Source organism: Vidua macroura, chromosome 9 (genome assembly GCF_024509145.1).
Source record: "Vidua macroura isolate BioBank_ID:100142 chromosome 9, ASM2450914v1, whole genome shotgun sequence".
Lineage (NCBI taxonomy): Eukaryota > Metazoa > Chordata > Aves > Passeriformes > Viduidae > Vidua > Vidua macroura.
In genome coordinates, this window is record NC_071579.1 from 14846132 (window position 1) to 14864455 (window position 18324).

The 18324-nt window shown below is 38.7% G+C and overlaps 1 protein-coding gene across 1 annotated transcript in view; it reads left to right on the forward strand.

Moving 5' to 3' along the window:
* DPYD (dihydropyrimidine dehydrogenase) overlaps positions 1-18324 on the forward strand; it is a 339310-nt gene that overhangs the window by 219058 nt on the left and 101928 nt on the right. Inside the window, exons 15-16 of the mRNA XM_053985511.1 lie at positions 9889-9957; positions 12424-12507. Of these exons, the coding sequence (XP_053841486.1) occupies positions 9889-9957; positions 12424-12507 (153 nt within the window). The remainder of the gene's footprint in view (positions 1-9888; positions 9958-12423; positions 12508-18324) is intronic.

Here is an 18324-nt window from a genome sequence, read left to right on the forward strand (position 1 = left end):
ATAAAAATCTCACCAACATTAGGTGTTTCATTTGAATAATCATTTGAATGAGGCTATAAGGCTGTAGAAAATTCAATGCATTTTAATTTTAAAGTGTCCAATCACATAGCAGTATGCTGAACAAGTTAGGTAACAATTTTATTAAACTTCCAAATACACAGTGAAAATAGTAAGGCCTCTTTCATCTCAGCATCTTCACATGAGCTTCCCTAAAATATGAAGAGGTTGGTCAAACTGGCTCTTGAGGAGGAAAGATTAGTCAGAAGGTAACTGCCAATTTACAGCCCTTAATTTTGTATCTTCTGTGCTGCTGGAGTGTAGCCAAAAAGCTACTTGGGTCATCAGACACAGCAGCTAGCTAGCTACTTAAGTAAATTCTAATGTCTGCATAGAAAAAAAGCTACCCACTCATGAGATTTTTCTGATCATATCACAGATGGGAGCACTGCAGACCTGCCATCAGGATGTTCAGTGCATAGTGGCACTGTTGTTCGCTGGATTTTTGGCCTGGCTGGGAAGTACCAGGGGATGATAGGACATATATATGAATAGATCAATAGAAAACATGGATTTTCATCTTCATGTCTTGAAAAGTTCTGGGCCTGACAGAAAGAAGAGTTTCTGTCTTTGATAATGGACTACTTTATTATAATTTTCACTGCAGAATTATTTATATATGAACATATTTTTCCAAATAAAAGATTCTGGTGGGGATGGATCCCACTGGTCTTGCTTTGGCCATTGTAAAGATAGCATGTTTTTAGCCCTGTGAACTGCAGATTATCTCTGATCATGAGGTGAGCCCACACCATTGATCAGGCAGGTTTGGGACTGTGAAGAAGCCCTCCTCTAAGAAGCTTAGACCAATACCTAAGGAAATAGTATTTATGTACTATTTATATATATAGTATTAAAACACAAAAAGTATTTAGGGACTGATAGGTCTCCCCCATGCAGCTGGCATTTAAAGCCACCAGATATCCTGAAGATAGGACAAGCCTTATAACCTGTTCCTACACATCTTAACTACCACACCCTCACCTCTCAGTGCAGCCCAACTGAAGAGCGGTTTGTGCAAAATCAGGTAAATTATCACTGATTTTCAGAATATCACTATGAGGATAATGGTGCACAGAGAGAGAGTGGGTGAGTTGTGGAGGATGCAACCTGGCTGACAAAATCGTTTAGTCCTTCCAAGCATCCCTCTGGCACCAGCAATGTCACATGATGAAGTAGATCACGGGGCTCTGAAGTGTAAAAAGGGAGGGGTTTTTATCTCTGGTCTCTGAGTCACAATTTTCTCCTCTACTAGCACTGATACTGCTAGCTTTCTTGAGCCTTCAAAATCCAAGGAAGTGAATTAAAAGAAGCCCTGGGAACAAGAGAAGAGATGCTAAAAGACAGATTTGACCTGGGGAATTGCTAGGTGACAGAGTGTAGGGGTTAGGAAACTGTGATGAAGTTATTCATTCTGTATTTTGTCTCTTTATATTTTCTGCTGAACTTGTTTTATAATAAGTTAAGCAGCTTTGCTGCTGAGTAATTGGGAAAATGTATCTGTATATATCTAGAGGCAGCCAAGGTCTGGAAGGGATCTTAGGGTTCCTTTCAGTCAACAGCTGCTCATTTCCTCCATGGGAACAGCCTACATGCCTTGAACATCTTTGTCTCCAGTTGGCTTCCCCTCTCAGAGGGGCACCCTGCAGAGAGTTGCCTCTATTATTGTGAAAATAAAGAGCAACAATTAGCAAGGTGCTCAAAGAACTGTAGTTAACAGGACTTTGTGTATCTGGGCTGAGAATTTGATAAGAGAAAAATTTCTAAAGGTGGAGGAAAAAATTCACAAATTTGTGTAGCCTTTTGCCAGCCTTGTTTTTCTTATGTGGTCTTGAGAATCAATAATGTGTCAGCACCCTGGTGAAAAGCTTTTGCTACAGGTCATAGCATGTGTCTGAAATATCATAGAATTAGATATATCCTTTTTCTGTTAGTTTCTCCAATAATGTATTGGCCTCCTCTGCTTTCTCTTTATATTAAATCAGCGTGGAAAGCACAGAAGTACAGCAGGGGCATGCCAATTCCACAAGTGCTTGCAGGCATTGTTAGAAAGAAATACTGCCAAAAATTAGTATCTGTCTTTACTCTTCTCTTGGATTCAGCCTTTATTTCCATGCACTCATGTATTTGTTTTCACTCGTTATCAAAGAGACTAAAGGTTGAACTAGGTCCCCTATTAAAAATAAAATCCCAGATATTCTATCAAATTTCCAGGGAAGTCTTTAGCCACATAGGTAATTTTCAATATAATCTGAAGGGTTTACCTGAAGTACTGAAATTTTCAACAGTCTGTCATAAAATGGACATCTTCTAGTCATGTTAAATATTTGAGCTTCCCTGAAGTGCTCTATACAGATGCTATATTCTCTTTCATTGTACATATGCTTTGGGGAACTCTTATTCCATGGTTCCCTTTTCACTGTTCAGAAGTTACCACATCTTAATAAGAGTGCCCTGAGTCATGAGGGATGCATCAGATCTTTTTTTTTTTTTTTTTTTTTTGACCATTCACCTTTTTTTTCAGTTGCTATGCGAGCTAGCAGGATTCTCATTAGGTCACTTTTCATTTTCATTTATGCACAATTCCATGTCTGTGATGTGTGCCTGTGCATTTCTGTGTAAGCAGGGCCAAGGTAGCTCCCCTGGTAGTACTGACACAGTGCTGAGTCTGACATGGTAGAGGGGCACTTACAAAACCAGATCCCTTGTTTTCTACAGGTGCAGCAAGTTCTTACATGCAACCTGTTTAGCCTTCTGCTCCCATCAAAGACACAGTTTATGTTATTTTACAAAGAAAAAGGTTTGTTCATGACCTTTGGGTTTTGTTTGTATGAGGGTGTTAGAACCTAACAACTCTAGGCCTGATTTTGAAGTGATAGCCCACTGTACTCACTGAAATCCATGAAATAATCTCATTATGTAGGTGGATCTCATTGATAGAAGCAGAGTCACCATATGAAAATAACTGCCTTTAAAAATAAGCATTTCCATTTAGCCTGGGATTAAAATCTTTGGTGTTTTCTACTCATGCTGAATTTTTAATTTAATACATAGAGCAAATCATAGCATTTTCAAACTTTTATCAACATCTTTCTAGACTTAGTTGTGTGCTGGTAATGTTTGGCCTATTTTTGTGTTGCTCTGTTGTATGTAATTTCCCCTTCCTTTGAAAAACAAACAGGAGATCTCTCTATAAGGTAACAAGGCACAGAAAGTGCTTTATTCAGAAGGTTTGCTACAGCTGAATAATAAACATACTAATATCCCCTACTTGTCCCATTTTCATATACTCAAATATATGTATTTTAAGTGCAAGTGAAGGAGGAAAACAATGGATGGTTTAAGATTGTTAAATTATTTACTGGAGATTAAATTCCCTGAAAAAAGAAGAGAGAAGAGAAGCAGAATTGCAGGTCAGCAGTGTCAAGACATTCTGCATTGCTTGTCTTTATCATCATGCAGAATCTTTTTATTAAGGCAGTGCAGAAAGAATAGATTTATGGACTGAAGGTACGATCTTTCATATGTCCATATCCATCTGGATTGACAGTTCCTACCAACATGAATTTCCCAGGAGAGACAGTGTTACTGGTGTCAGTGGATGGCATCATTTACTTCAGTGTTCCATTATTAAATTGATAACAAGATAATTCCTCTGCTTCTCAGAGACATGACAGGTTTTACAATTGTTAACTTTCTTATTGCATGGGATTTGATGTTCTAGGTGGTTTTTAATAAGAAGCTTATTTTTATTTCAGTTCTGCAACAAATCAAAATTTACAAGAATGTACAGGAAAAGAGAAACCAGGCTGAGTTTACAAGGCATCAAAATCAGGCTGGTTTCCAGAGGGTTATTTTTATAGCACCAAATGTTTGTGCTCCCGTTGTTTTTCAATACTGCACATTTGAGTGTATTTGTGCAGTACAGAATGTTTGCTGTGCTTGTACTCCTATCTTGTACAGTGGGTGTTAAAAGTACACTGTACATTGGTAATTCTGGCTCTGTTTTTTTGAGGGGGATCATTTCATCAGCCAGTGACCATTTTGAAAAGCAGAGGTTAGTCACTGGTAGCACTGGATAGCACAAAACCTCCAAGAACTTTTCTGCTGGCTCAATGTGGCACAGCTGGGACTCATCCTCAACCTGATGCTGTGTAAGAGGCAGGGTTAGAGAGGAAGGCTGTTGGTGTGAGTCTTGAGAAGTGGAACATCTCCAATGGAACAACCCAAAAATCTTGTGTTGCTGTTGTTACTGCCTCACTGCCAGCTCTTTGCGGGCAGTCTGGCCACGGCCCGTATGTTTGACTTACACGTGTGAAGAACTACAAGAAGTCCATCTGAAGGTGTTTTTTCCATGTAGATATTTACAAGGTTATTTATTGTGTCATGGAAATAGCAAAGGAGTGTCCTATAAACTATTCTTTGTGGACTTCTTACCAAGTACCTGGTGGCCCTGTGCTCTTGTAGCTGCACTTGGGCAGGACCTTCAGGAAGGGTTCTGGGTGCGTTGGCTTGTTACGATGTGCGGGTGAGAGATGGTGTGGGGCAGAACTGGGTGAAGGTGCCCCTCCTTCTGACAGATGGGGCATTGAATGCTGTGAAACAGTAATGCAGCTGCCAAGAAGTTCTCCTCTCCTTGTGTTTGTGTAGATATAGGTGCCTTTTCCACTGGTGAGTGGTGAACTGAGCATCTTATTTTTGCCATTGCTCTAGAAAGATTGTGTCATCACTGCCAAACTCATTCTTACTAAATTTTTATTTAAAATGTTTGAGTTTGTACAGACTGAGCAGTCCATGTGGCAAGGCTATACTGTGTTGTTTTAAAGGAAAAAATGTGTCTTGAAAGGAAGTTTGAGGTCTTTCCATCTGACCCAAACACAAATACCTTTTGAAGTTTAGCTTGATCAGCAGTAATTCTGTGGGTATTGAAATCTGGTTCTTAATAAAGTCTTCAATCTCTGCACCCCATCTTTAAAGACCAATTATCCTGTTCCTTATCTCTGCTTCCCAAACAAATAGCTGTTAAAAAACCCAGTCCTTCAGCCTTCTTGAAAGCTCCTCTTGATTTTACAGCTTTCAGGGGAGTGGTCTTTAAAGATGATGCTAAGAATCTCTTCCTACTTTTGCAAGGACTGTGCACTTAAAAAATAAAATACTGTGTCTTTTTGTCAGTGCTTGAGAAATCAGAGAGGGGTGCATGTTGTGGCCAGCAGCAGTGTCTAAACAGAGCATCTATGGACATGATGCAGAGCTGCCCTCAAGTCTGGTGCAGCAATAAGAAGGTACAGGCAGGGAAGAGCAAGGAGAATTTATGGTGGCTGATTTCCTGAAGTGCAGGGAGATTATGCACAGGCCTGGAAGAGGAGGTTCAGAACAGATACAGGCTCTGGCCAGTGTGTGATGACCAAAATAAATATGGTTATCACAGGCATGAGGATAGAAGATTGTGATTTCATTCTGTATGTTGAGAATTTTTCTTAAATTTGCAGGAATTGACAGTGTTCACATTTAAATCCAGATTGCTGAGACTTTTTTTTTCAGGCTGTTTGAGTGTGCTGAAACTCCCTTACTCCCTGCAGTGCAGTACTGGACAAATGGTAATTGTCAACATAGAGTTTTACTGCTTTCTAGCTTTAAATAGATGTGACACAAACTAGACCCAGTTGTTTTGGTTGTTTTTTTTTTCTCCCCTCCTTCTTCTTGTTTTGCAGCCTCTTGCAGTGAATTCCGTGTGCTAGGAAAGAAGGATCACTTGAAAACGTACACAGTGGCAAACCTCATCCTTATTATTTCTTTTCATTCTATTGCATTCATGAGACATCCACATAGAGATAATGGATGAGGAAAAAAAAACATTCACAAGGGAAATAGATTCTAGTTTAAGCTTCCAGGGGATTATTATAAACAGGGAGAAAAATATTTTAAGGATTATGAGAAGTACCTTGTCAGTGTTCTTTTAAGTAGAACAACTGCTAATGCATTAGTCACAGAATTGTGTGAAATGTAGCTTTTTACTGCTTTAGCTACAGTATATTCATCTTATAATGGTGTCCTAACTGGTACATTACATACCCTCCCTTTTCCACCTCCCTTCCCTCAAACAAAAAGCAAGTTTTATTGAGGACCTCTTTGTTCCATGAATGATCAGGAAAACGCTGAACACAGAACAGTGCGTGACGTTGCAAACGTGCATTTGTCCCTTTAGGGGCATTTGGAGAAATTGTCAGTCACGTTGTGTGGTGCCGGGGCGAAAAGCCCTTGTCTGGTGGCATCTGTCACAGTGATGGCCAGGGAGGGACAGAGTCTGCAGGGCTGCTGCCCTCCCTGGTGTGGGGAGGGGCAGCAGCATCTCCCACAACAGGCAAAATAGCAGTTTGGGTGGAGGAGAAGAGGGAACAGCCTATACCAGCTATGATTTTGCTCTGGAATAAGGAATGGGCCAGGGGTCCCACTGTGCTTCAATCATGCACAGTTTGCAGGCAGCCCACACTCGAGCTATGACAAAGCTGCAATTTAGTCAACCCTCATTTACCACTTACCACACTTTAGCAGCAGCTTCATTGTAAGATCTGTCAGGAGTCTACTTTCTAAGCTGGGAAGCATGTGCAGCCTCACACTTGTGGCTCAAACCACTGTAATTAGCTCACGTCGGGTTGCCACTGAAAATCAGAGGAATCAAGAGGAAGGATGTGCTCTCTGCAGATGCTCCTGGGCAGGGCCATGTGCTGGACTTCCATGAGATAGCAACAGTTTGGGGCTATTAAATTTGCAGGGTTGGTAATGTGGTACATGGCATTGTAGGTACTGAAAATATGAGTGAGAAGAGACATAGAAGCTGAAATGTGATACAGTTCTCATTTATTACTTTCCAATAAAACCTCTGCCTGTTATCACTTGTAATTCTTACTTTGTTCTTGCTATTCTCTTTTAGGTAGTAGGAGATAATAGTCTATATTTTCTTTATAAATTTCCATGTGTGATTTTAGGAGTAGATCCAAACCTCAGGCATCACCGATAATTCCCCTAAATGTTCACACATGACAGTGATTATTTCTTTTTCTTGGGTACTGAATCCAAATGAAAAGACTGTAAAGGTGTTTTAGGGAAAAAGTCACTTGAGACAGGACAGTTTTGTTAGCACAGAGTGCTGGGGGATATTCTTCCACTTAGGAAATAACTTTATTTTCAAGTTCTAAGAGAACACTGGGGGGGGGGGGGGGGGGGAAACATAAAATCCCTACTATTTTTAAATTTTCATTATTCACTCTGAGATAATGGCTTTCCTATGAACAGTCATGGCAAAAATGTAATTTTTGTTTTCAGTTATTTTTTGTTGTAAACCACTGCTTCTGTCAAAAAGTATGGGCTTAATTTTAAATATGAATCCTAAAACTAATCAATATTAAATAAACATGTTGTCTTAATTAACAGCTCTTTGAAACATCACAGATCATGTTCCTCCTCTTTTGTACACTCCCAGCAGAATTTTCAAATTTCATTAGTAACACTTGATGTAACCTAACTCAACTACTTATGAATCTAGTCAACTGCCCTTGTTGTCCTACAACTTTCCCCAATGAAAAATTCGGTTTGTTTTAAAGCTCAATTGTGCAGATTTCTGGTGTACTTTGGATTGTGACTGCAGCTGTGAAAATCCTTATCATGTTGTCTGTGTCTGAGCTGCTGGGTTGTTTTTTTGCTTTAGTTGGTGTATAAAAAGCATGAATTTGACAAGTTACAGTTTCTAGATAAACTCCAGTTGCTTTAAATTTTTCTCATATATAATTTCTTAGACAGATTTTTCACAATTTTTGCTTTTAAAAAATTAAAGTCCTTTAAAAAAGATTTCTGTTTATTTCCAGAGCCCTCAATATATCTTGAATATTCAAATAGACACAGAGCAGATTTTTTTCATTAACATTTGACCTATACAGCTATATAAGATTTTTCCCTATTTAAAAAATTATGGTATAGGAGAGAGACTCTTTTTTCCTGTCAGAGGGGAATTAACGCGTGGGCAGTAATGATTGTGTGTGCTTAATGAAGAGTTTGGTCTTAAATTTATGCCAGAGGTGAGCACAAATGGGCACCTGCAGGCAAGGCAGGCACTTCATCAAACACTTCCCTTCTCACCAGACTGCCATCCTGCAAACAGCAGCCAGAAGGGTGGGTGGGTGGGTGGGCAGTCTGCAGGTAGGTGGGCTCATTGTAGAGACTCATCAGAGCAAAACAATGGAAATAATGAAGATGATACATGGTATTTCTTTTTAAATTAATAGAATGTAACCTCACCATGTCTAATTTTCTCCATACCTGCCTTACTTTCCAAAGTGTGTTTCCCTCCCATCTGAAGATACTAAATATCTCCTCCTCCTTATGTAGATAATTTGGGAGTTTACAGTTTCCAGCAATTGTGTATGTTGGACAATTTTTCTGCACCATGCTTTTCAGTATTTATTTGAAATGAATGAGTCATTAACCCTCAGCATTATGGGAAAGTTCAAGAGAAGTGTTAAAATGAGGGGGTGGCAGATTAAGCCAACCCTAGATATTAATGAGACAGTAAAACTTGTTTGGAAAACAAGAAGATTAAAATCAAATCTCATTACCTGTCAATCAAACTTTCATGTGAAAGTTTCATGTAAAATGGCCAAATAAACAAGAGCATGGCCAGACATTTCTCTATTCTCCTCTCCTCGTTTTTCCTGTGAACACAGACTGTAGACTTCTATCTTCTGATTTAACCTTTTAGCTGCTGCAATATAGTTTTCTGTTGCATTTTTTCTTCCAAACATCATCCTTCTAAGTTCTTCATGCAGGAATTTCTGGGCTGATTTCTCTACTGATCTTACCTCAAATATATCAGCTTCAGAATTTCAACCTTTGAGTCCAGAGCACATGATTTTATTTTAGTCTTAAATGGAAATTAGCACTGTCACTTGTAGTGGGTACTGACCAGAGGAGTAGTTAACATTCATTTAACAGTAAATAGCACTGTATGCACACTGTACATTGTGTGTTTAGGTGCTCCCCCACACCCTGAAGAATCCTGTTAGATTTTATTTTACCTAAAAATATGAACCTCAGGAAATATTTTAGAGGGAGCAATGGCTAGAAGCAGAATCTGGACTTGAAAGGTGCTCACTGTAACGAAAAGGAATGGCAATTACACAGAATAGCTCTGAGGAGCTGGGGCCAGTAGAATGTGCATCGTGGGATAACAAAAGCTGGAGTTTCCCTGGGCCATTCTCCCAGTCCTGCAGAATTTCCCCACATCCTGAAATGGCCTCTGGGACACAAAATAGTTCTGGCTGTCTTTCACTGTCCTAAAGTTGCATGGTAAGAGACTCCAGGGTCTGGATTTGATGCGTCCTGGATTCCTGAAGTCAGCTGGAATATTGTGTTCATACACTGATGTCTTACCTACCTCTAAGTAGTCAAAATGCTTCTGTCATTTGTATTAATAGTAAATAACCTCCTATTAATAGTAAATAGTATTAATACCTATTAATAGTAAATAACAACTTCATTGCTCAGACCTCAAGAATAAGTATGTGTGACAGTTTTGTGGTTGGCTCTGTGTGTAGGACAGACTTTGTGCTCACTGTGTCACACAACAGAGAGAATGCACATGGATAGACCTTCTTTAAAACCCAGGGATATAATAGATGAGTTTGTTCACTGTTTCTTGTCCCCAGTGAGGTCTGCAGCTGTATTTCACTCTCTAGCTCCTGGCAGACAGCTGGTAGTTCCCATATGCAGGCTGTGCAGTTCATGTCTAGAGTCACAGTAATGTACAGTATTAAAATAATATATATATGCTCTTTCCAGGTTCTGATTGCCAGTATCATGTGCAGCTATAACAGGGAAGACTGGACTGAACTTTCAAAAATGGCTCAGGTAATGGATTCCTAAATGTGTTTCCACATATATTTTTTTTTAATTCTCCTTGAAAACAAGAGCTGCAGTAAGGAATTTCGTGAAAGAAATAGATTCAAAGTGAAAAATGAGAATTTAAAAGATGTCCATTATAATTTGTTTTTTCTGTGTTTTCATTAAAATGATGGAAATGTAAATATAAAGGAAATATTTTCCATAAAAATGGTCCCTCGGATTTTTAAGCAGTACCTGGAAAGCCTTTAGTCTTTGAATCTATATACTTTTTATTTGCATTTTAAGCAAACTGTATATTATGACAGATGCCCTGATAAAATTTAATTCTACCTTTGAGAGCCCAACTTGATCTTACCTTGCCTAGAGGCACACTAGTTTGACAGCACCAGAAGAAATTTTGAATATAAAACTCTTGAATATTTAAAGTATAAAGGGCTCATTTAATGCTATTCTAGTTTTAATACAGACTTTCAAAAATGATATCTGAGAAAGTCAGCATATATAACAGCAGTCAGCAGGCTTTCTATAATATAAATCCAATCTTACATAAATGCAAACAGACTATGCACCTGAAATTTCTATTCAATTTGAGGAAAAAACTATTTAATAACATGTACCTGTGTCCATAGGGAGTAGTATAAGAAATGCTTATTAGGAATGCACTAATTTCATTCAGAAATTAGTATCTATAGCTGAATATAGGAAAGGTGTCTATATCTGAATGGAAAGCAAAGTTGTTACATTTAAATTAAAGTGTGTTTTCCACATAAAGTATCTAGAGGAAATTAAAAGCATAGTATTAACAAATTTAAGTAAAGAAAAAAATTACCTTGTCATTATTGCTAGCACTACCTCAGATTTAAATGCTTAAATTATAAATATGCTTTTATATATGTATGGGTAGAGATGTGTATATTTTGAATTTGTGTTTTCATATGGCAGAATGTTTGGACATCACTGTCGCTTTATTCAGTGTCCTAAGCCCTCCTGTGGTTATGTAGGGTGACACTTCTCGATTTTCTTTGGGCGTTTTAAACCTATGAGGAAAAAAGTCACTTTGGGGACTTAGGGAAGTAAAATTAAACATTTTCAGTAGTTAGCTTGGTGATCTTCAACACTATTTCAATTTATACCTGTATTTACCTAATTGACCATGAAATCATATTTTGAGATCTATGCTTGACAGAAGCGGTGCCACTTTTAAACTGATTGGGATGAATGGCTTTACTGTGCCATTTGCTCCTGTTTGTTTAATCCGGTGGTACCGCTACCCAACTTTAAGACACACATTTCCAATCCATGCTTGTATTTATGTTACCCCTTTAGAAAAGAAGTGGTTCTTTAAATGCAGCCAATGATGTGTAACCTATGTGATAGAACATTCTTCTGGGAAGTAGCTGTTGGTGTCTGCCCTGTGGAGAGCAGCACTAGTTTGGGGCGCCCTGGAGCGCGCAGCTGAAGAGCAGGGATGTTCAATCACACACATATGATCCTGCCTAGGAGGTAATAGATGTGGCTTTCACAAGAGCAGAAGCCCCAGCAGGTACCACAGTGTCTCAGCAGGAGGACGACCTATTCATCCAAAAGGTCAGCTTGTCAGGGAGGCCGACAGCCCCGGCATGGCCCGGCTCGCGGGGCCGGCCGGAGCGGGGAGGGTTCCTGGGAGTGATGGATGGCTTCTCCCTGCTCACGCACTTCGGGAGCTGCTGAACCATGGCCACACAGCAGGCAAAGTTACTCCAGTTCAATAAGCAAAACAAAATGCAGATGCAGAACAAAACCCTAGTTAGAGCCACTGGAAGGCAACAGGAGAGATGTTCGTGTCAGGCTGGAGCAGTTCAGAAAGGAAGAGGAGCGTGTCTGTGTGCTGCCCTGGACAGCTCGGCTCCTTCCCCTTTTAATTGTAACTAATAGAGGACAATGAACAGGAATTAGCATGACTAATATGTTTGTTTAGACTTTTTTTTTATTAACCTCTTGTTCTTCAGAAACAAATTTACTTAATGATGAAAGCTATGGCACAGTACAGGTGCCTGCAGAAAATCTGGAGAGTGAATCCATTAAAGTAAAAAGGAAACATTTATTACTGAGTTACAGTTCTTCAGAGCACAGCAACACCTGTGTAACACTGCCTGCCAAAGCTCTCAGTGCTGCTCTTAGGCCCTCTAATTACATTTAATTTTTTAACATTTTCCAGACCCAACTCTTTATTCTGCTCCTATCTTTTTACTTTGTTTTTTACTCTAATTCCTTAAGAATCTTTGGAAACCACATCAGTTTTTGAAGTTTTTATCTCTAACAATCAACATGCTTCTTTTCTAGGGTATCATAACCATAGCTTTTTCTCTTAAAAAAGAAAAATAAGTCAAATGTCTGAAGAAATCTATTTAACATGAACAGTAAATGCTACAGGAAAGAGTACATAACTTGAAATTAATTTTTCATTTTTTTGTCCTTCCACATGTTTTATAGGTTGCTGGTGCTGATGCGCTGGAGTTAAATTTATCATGTCCTCATGGTATGGGGGAGCGAGGCATGGGACTGGCCTGTGGGCAGGTAGGACTGTAACCACAATCTATTTAATGTCTCTCCAGCAATCCTGCACTGCCACACTGATAGTTACACCTCAGGGGGCAAGACACAAGCTGCAGATTACCAGCTTGAGATTTTTAGGTTGAATGTGTTTAAATATTTATTGATGAGAGGGAAAAAAAAAGAAGCTGAGAATGTACAAAATGCTTAGTTTTGCTGAGAACAAAAATGCATTATGTATTTGACAAGGAATATGATGAAAACAAATAATTTCAAAAAAGCACTTAGAATTTGTTGATTTCCATTTCAGAGCCCTGTAGATGTCTTTTAAATCACAAGCTAGTAATTACTGCATATATCTGTAATAAATTTGAAAGACACGAGATATACACGCATTTCATTTCACAATTTTTAACATATGAACCTAACTGTATTTCAGAATCACAGAAGAGTCCATACATTCTGGTAGTACCATGTACAGATAACACCTTCTCTTGTAAGAGCCTGTGTTCTGTTACCTATAGATTTGGTGGTGTATACGGTTGAGATTGGAATTATCCATGCCTGATGTCTCTGCCATGTAGAAATCTGTTGCAGAGTTCATCAGTACATTCCATGATTTCAGTTAGGAGAATGTGTGTTGTTTCACCCAAGGAAAGAAAATATACACGTACAAACCCTAATTCTCATACTAATACCTTTTTGAACTTTGTGGATTTTTGCATATTTTGGTCATGGCTTCAAATTTGGTTTGGCTCTGAAAAATGCCCAAATATGGAGAATTGAAAGTCTCTGAAAAATGTTGGTTCACAGACTACCAGGAGAGATTTTCTAGAGTTTGACCATCAAAGTTTCCAAATTATGAAGCCTGTTTGATTTCCCATCTCAATACATTTTGGGGACAGGGAGAAGAAGAGGAGGAAGGGGATGCAGAGTGGGAATTATGATTACGTACCCTAAAGCTGACACATTATTATTCACCTGGCCCCTTTGTAGAGGGCTAGTAAGCATCTTAATTCATCCTCCCTTGCTCAGTTAAACACAAAACTAATAAGACCTGAGGTGTAGTTGGGTAACTAAACCATTCACTTTCTAAAACTAGGGAGGCACTAGGAGCTGTAATCAGTGCAACACTTCAAGTGGACACACTTCAAGTATAGCTTTATCATAGCAATAGTGTCAGGCACAGTGCCCTGGGCATTTTGTTGTTTTCTGTGAACAAAGTTATGTCAATCTAGTCCCTGCTGTAGATTATTATTTTGAATTATAGTAATCTGGATGTTTTTTATGGACAGTGGTCGTTCACTGAAATTGTGATTAAAAATGGGAGGGAATCATAAAAGCCCTCCAGGATAACACTAGCAAAACAGTAGTAGTTATTATTATTTTTTCCCCTGAATTGCATCCAACAACAAATTGCTATTTTAGCCAGCTTTATAAGTTTTTGAAGAAATTCCCTCCCTTCAGTCTGCAGAGCATACCTCAGTAGTTTGGCGTGTCCCTGCCTTGGAAGGCAGGACTCTGTGGAAGGTGCAGTCTGGCCAGGGAGAGCCCTGGAGGTTCCAAACTGAAACAGGCTCCTTTCAAGCATGGGGTTTTTTATTTTTTTTAGGTATGTGTTATTTCCAGCTCTCAGTGGTTGGAGTAATGTATGCATGTGAAGTTGCTTAGATGTGTAGTCAGTAGGGAGCTGTCTGGCTACATGAGTTTTTACATATCTTTCAGCTATTGTAAAATCAGAGAAGCAAATGCAAAATCTGAGCACTCAGGGCTATCGTGTGGATTTGTGACTCTCCATGGAGGAGATCAGATCCATGAAGAAGGAAGATTACTTTACATATACATATATGTTTTATAATAATAATATTTCTGTCTTCCCCACACAGTATGGATATTCTTTGGAATCTTTAATATATACTACTCTTTGCTTAAACATTTTCCTGTGTTTTCTTATCTGTCTTACCAAAATGAGAGCTCAGAAAAGAATCAACTTCTTTAGATGAATAAATGAATAAAACAAGCCATGTTTAGAGAGGCAGATCCTGATCTTCCTCAGAGTTGGCTAAAATTAAATTATAGTGATTTTAAATGTAGATTATTGAAGCAAAGGATGGGGATAAACTGGATTAAGTAGTGATATGTGCAACAAGATTTATCAGTAGCCCTTCAGGGGGCTTCCATGTATGGTGGCCCCTGGAGACTCCATCAGAAGATACAAAAATGCTAGATAGTATTTTGGTATTTTAGTATTATTTTTTTCTTCCCCCAGAGCTGAAGTCAAATAGATCATACACGGGTGGTGTGGGGAAGACAGGGCTCAGATATGCTCTGGAAAAAAAACACCACTCAATATCTAGAAGTCAGGGCATGAGGCTTTGAGAGGCAGAGCAGCTTTCCTGGCTGTACAGTGAAGCAGGTTTTCTTAAATCTTTTTGATAACATAATCCACATCTTCATAGGAATTTTTTTTCAAGGATTAGGTCTCTTTCATGCCTAAGCGCCTTAAATCCTCAAGAAACTACAGAAATTTCTGAGATGAAGAATAATGGTGGAAAAATGTGTACTTTTTACTATTTATAATGTCTAACATGTTCTGCCTTTTTGTTGTTGTTTAAAAAAAAATGGAAAGGAAAGGTTAATTACACTGTCTACTTTTTCTTCTCATTCCAATTCCTATGGTGTGCCCACAGGGTAAGTGTATAAATCTGGGAACATCAGATTTTTTTTTTCTATCCTATTTTGTTGTCTAGTATCAAACGCTTTCACTGTTTTTGATCAACCACAAATTAAAAAGGATCCTGGTATATCCAAATCATATATACAAAAATCAGTACTAAGTATGGCTGTTTGTTTTATGCTGAATTACAGTTCTCAGCTTTTATTTGATTTTAATTCCAAGTCATTAGTGCAGACACTCTGGCGCCCAAACAGCGTAGCTAGCCAGAGGGTAATATTTAGAGGTATCTGTATTGCTGCCAATAAGTTACTTAAAGCTGGTTCTGTATAAAATGTCAATTATATTTACTAATGCTGATTAATGATAATAAAGTTAAGGTTTGTATTATTTTGTAACAATCTGCAATGGTATAAAAGTGGATATCGTTAAAAATGGTAATAGAATTTGTTATTAAGTTTACCAGCCCTAATGCACAGATTTTCCTTGAATCAGATAACCTATATGTACAAAACATTTAATAGCAAACATAAAGACAACATGGTGAACAGCAGATTATTATAAAATGACAGAGTCACTTTCCCACTATAGTTCAATCCTGTAGTAATCTTAACATAAAATTATGAAAATAATAAATCAAGCATGTGAGATGGTAGCATTTGTATTTCAATGTCTTAACTTGAGATGCACTTTTTGTATTTGTGGTGCACTTTGTGTCCTTCACTGGAAACCATGCAAAGATGTTTTAATTTTCTTTTCTTACTTATCCTTCTAAAAAGTGGCATTGAATATTCAGAATTATTAATGTCATGTGAAACCAATAAATTTAAGTGTTTGTCTTTTTGATTTTGGTCTAAAGGTCAACAAGTCTCTCCAACTGCTCTGCAAAGAATGTATAGTTAAATTGAGTCAGTAATCTGGGTTTACTTTGCATTCCTGCTAGGATGAAACCCCATGTCTGAGAGCTGTAATATGCATTAGAACAAGATTGATTAGGACAAGCAGTACCCAAAGTCTTCAAAATTACCAGTCAGTCTCCTTGGCCTAGTGGGCAGTGAAAAACAACAGAGTGAAGGAAAGAATAGCTTACAACTACCTGAAAGGATGTAACAAGATGCTGCAAGAATAGCTACAAAGAGGAGAAGATTATTCTCTGTTATGTCAGATGATAGAGCAAGGGGCAAATTGCAGGCTGAATGTTTCAAACTGTGCATTAGGAAAAGAATTCCCTAACAAGGTGATGCAGATGAGGACTATATTGTCTGGTGGAGCTGTGTACTCTCCATCTCTGGAGTTTTTAGGGCTCAGGCAGGCAAAGCTGTGGCCAGCTGGTGGTGGTGTTAGTGCCAGTGCAAGTGGGACCTTCCAGTACCTGCCCTCCTGGAGTCCATTCAGACAGCCATTTCTGTGGATTTACCCTGTTCAATTCCTAACCAAAGGCATTGTATTCTTTGTACCAGGAATAGGAAATGAGTACCATATAAAAGGACTTGGTTGTTCACTTGCAGTGAGATAATCAGTATGAACAAGGTCTCAAGCCAAAAGCTAATCTCATATTCAAAGATCTTAGCCTTAGTGCTATAAGCAAATATTGCAGAAGTTAATAGCATCCTGGTGTATAACTATTTCTCATTAATTAGTCATACCTTCTAACCCCCAAAATAGAAAAAAATCTTTGCTTATCTCAGCATTTAAGCTCTAGGTTTGGGAAATTATTTGGGATTTTTTTAGCTTCTATTAAAGAAGGAATGTATATGTCTCTTGTGAGCAATGAAATCCAGATTCTGGTGGTTTAACTATTCAGATCATATGTAAAATGAACTTGCTTTGTGGTTCTTTTCTTAACTTTGTTTTCATTTTGCTTCACTTGTACTTGCTACAGTGTCTGCTGCTGGCTGTGCTTATGTTTATTGCCTGCAATTAGGAGGCAAGTTTCATAAAAGCCTACATTGCCTCATTCAGAGGATGACAAATCTGTCAAAAACAAAAAGAAAAAAAACCCCAAAGCCCTGGTTACTCTGCGAAGATGAGAGCTGACTGCATGGCACAATTAGATTTGCTCTGCTGTACCTTGGAAATGGGAAAGACGAGGCTGCTTTTTAATTGAAGTGCACAGCGTAGCACGCTAATTCGCTGTTGCTCTGCCAGCAAGGAGCTTGAAGTATTTTAAATAAATGATGCCCCAAACAGAATTTGATTATATCTGTGTTCATGTGACATTCTACTATCAGCCTACAATAATATGCTGGTTAAGTAAAATTCATTGAGTCCTGCAGGCAGTATTAGTTCTCGCTCTTCTCTTCTGTATCAGTTATTGCAACAAATTAATGCAAAGTACAGCAGAGTGGTGCTACACTGGGCTGTAGCAGGAGTGTGGACATCGTCACCCAAAATCCAGTATAAACCAGTGTGAGTGAGGTTCGTGCTGGTGTTTGCGGTAGAGTTTCAGGATTCGTACATCTTGTTGTTCTCTTGCATTGGCCACTGTCATTCATTTTGGCTGGTTCTTCACAATATAATCCTAGCTGATCTCAGTGTCTTTGCATCTGCCACTGCCCTCTCTTGATTTGGGGCATGTCTTAACTAAATGACCTTTCAGTCAGGTTTCTCAGAGTCCAAACTTTTTCAAAGGCGCTGTAAATTCCATAAAACTGGATGACTGGGGAGAGGAGGGGAATTGCCTGCTGCCCAAGCAAATGGCTATGAAGAGGAGCCTTGGTAGTTCAACTGAGGGAAAAGATCAACAGAAGCAAGAAATTCAGCTCCTGAGAAACAAGCATTCCTTGGCTGAGGCAGTGATGCTGTTACTCTGTGTGTGCAGGGATGTGCTGCACTGGGCATTGTTTGGCTGGGAGGGAATCTAGGATGTGCAGGGAGAAGGGATGCTGCTGTTACCTGCTTCAACTCCTACAAATGTAGACATAAACATACTTTTTCACAGATCAGGAGATGTGTTTTGTGGACTTAGGTTCATGGTCCCACACTGATCATGGTCCAACATCATCCTTTATGATAATTCGGTTTTGTTGGTTTTTTTGGATTGGTTTTTAATCTTCTCTGTTGTCAGATGTCTCTTTCTTTTCTTTTTCTATTTCTTCATTCTTCAAAACTCTCCTCATAAACTAAACCCTCTTGCTGAGTTCCTTTCAAAGTAAAAATTGATTCAT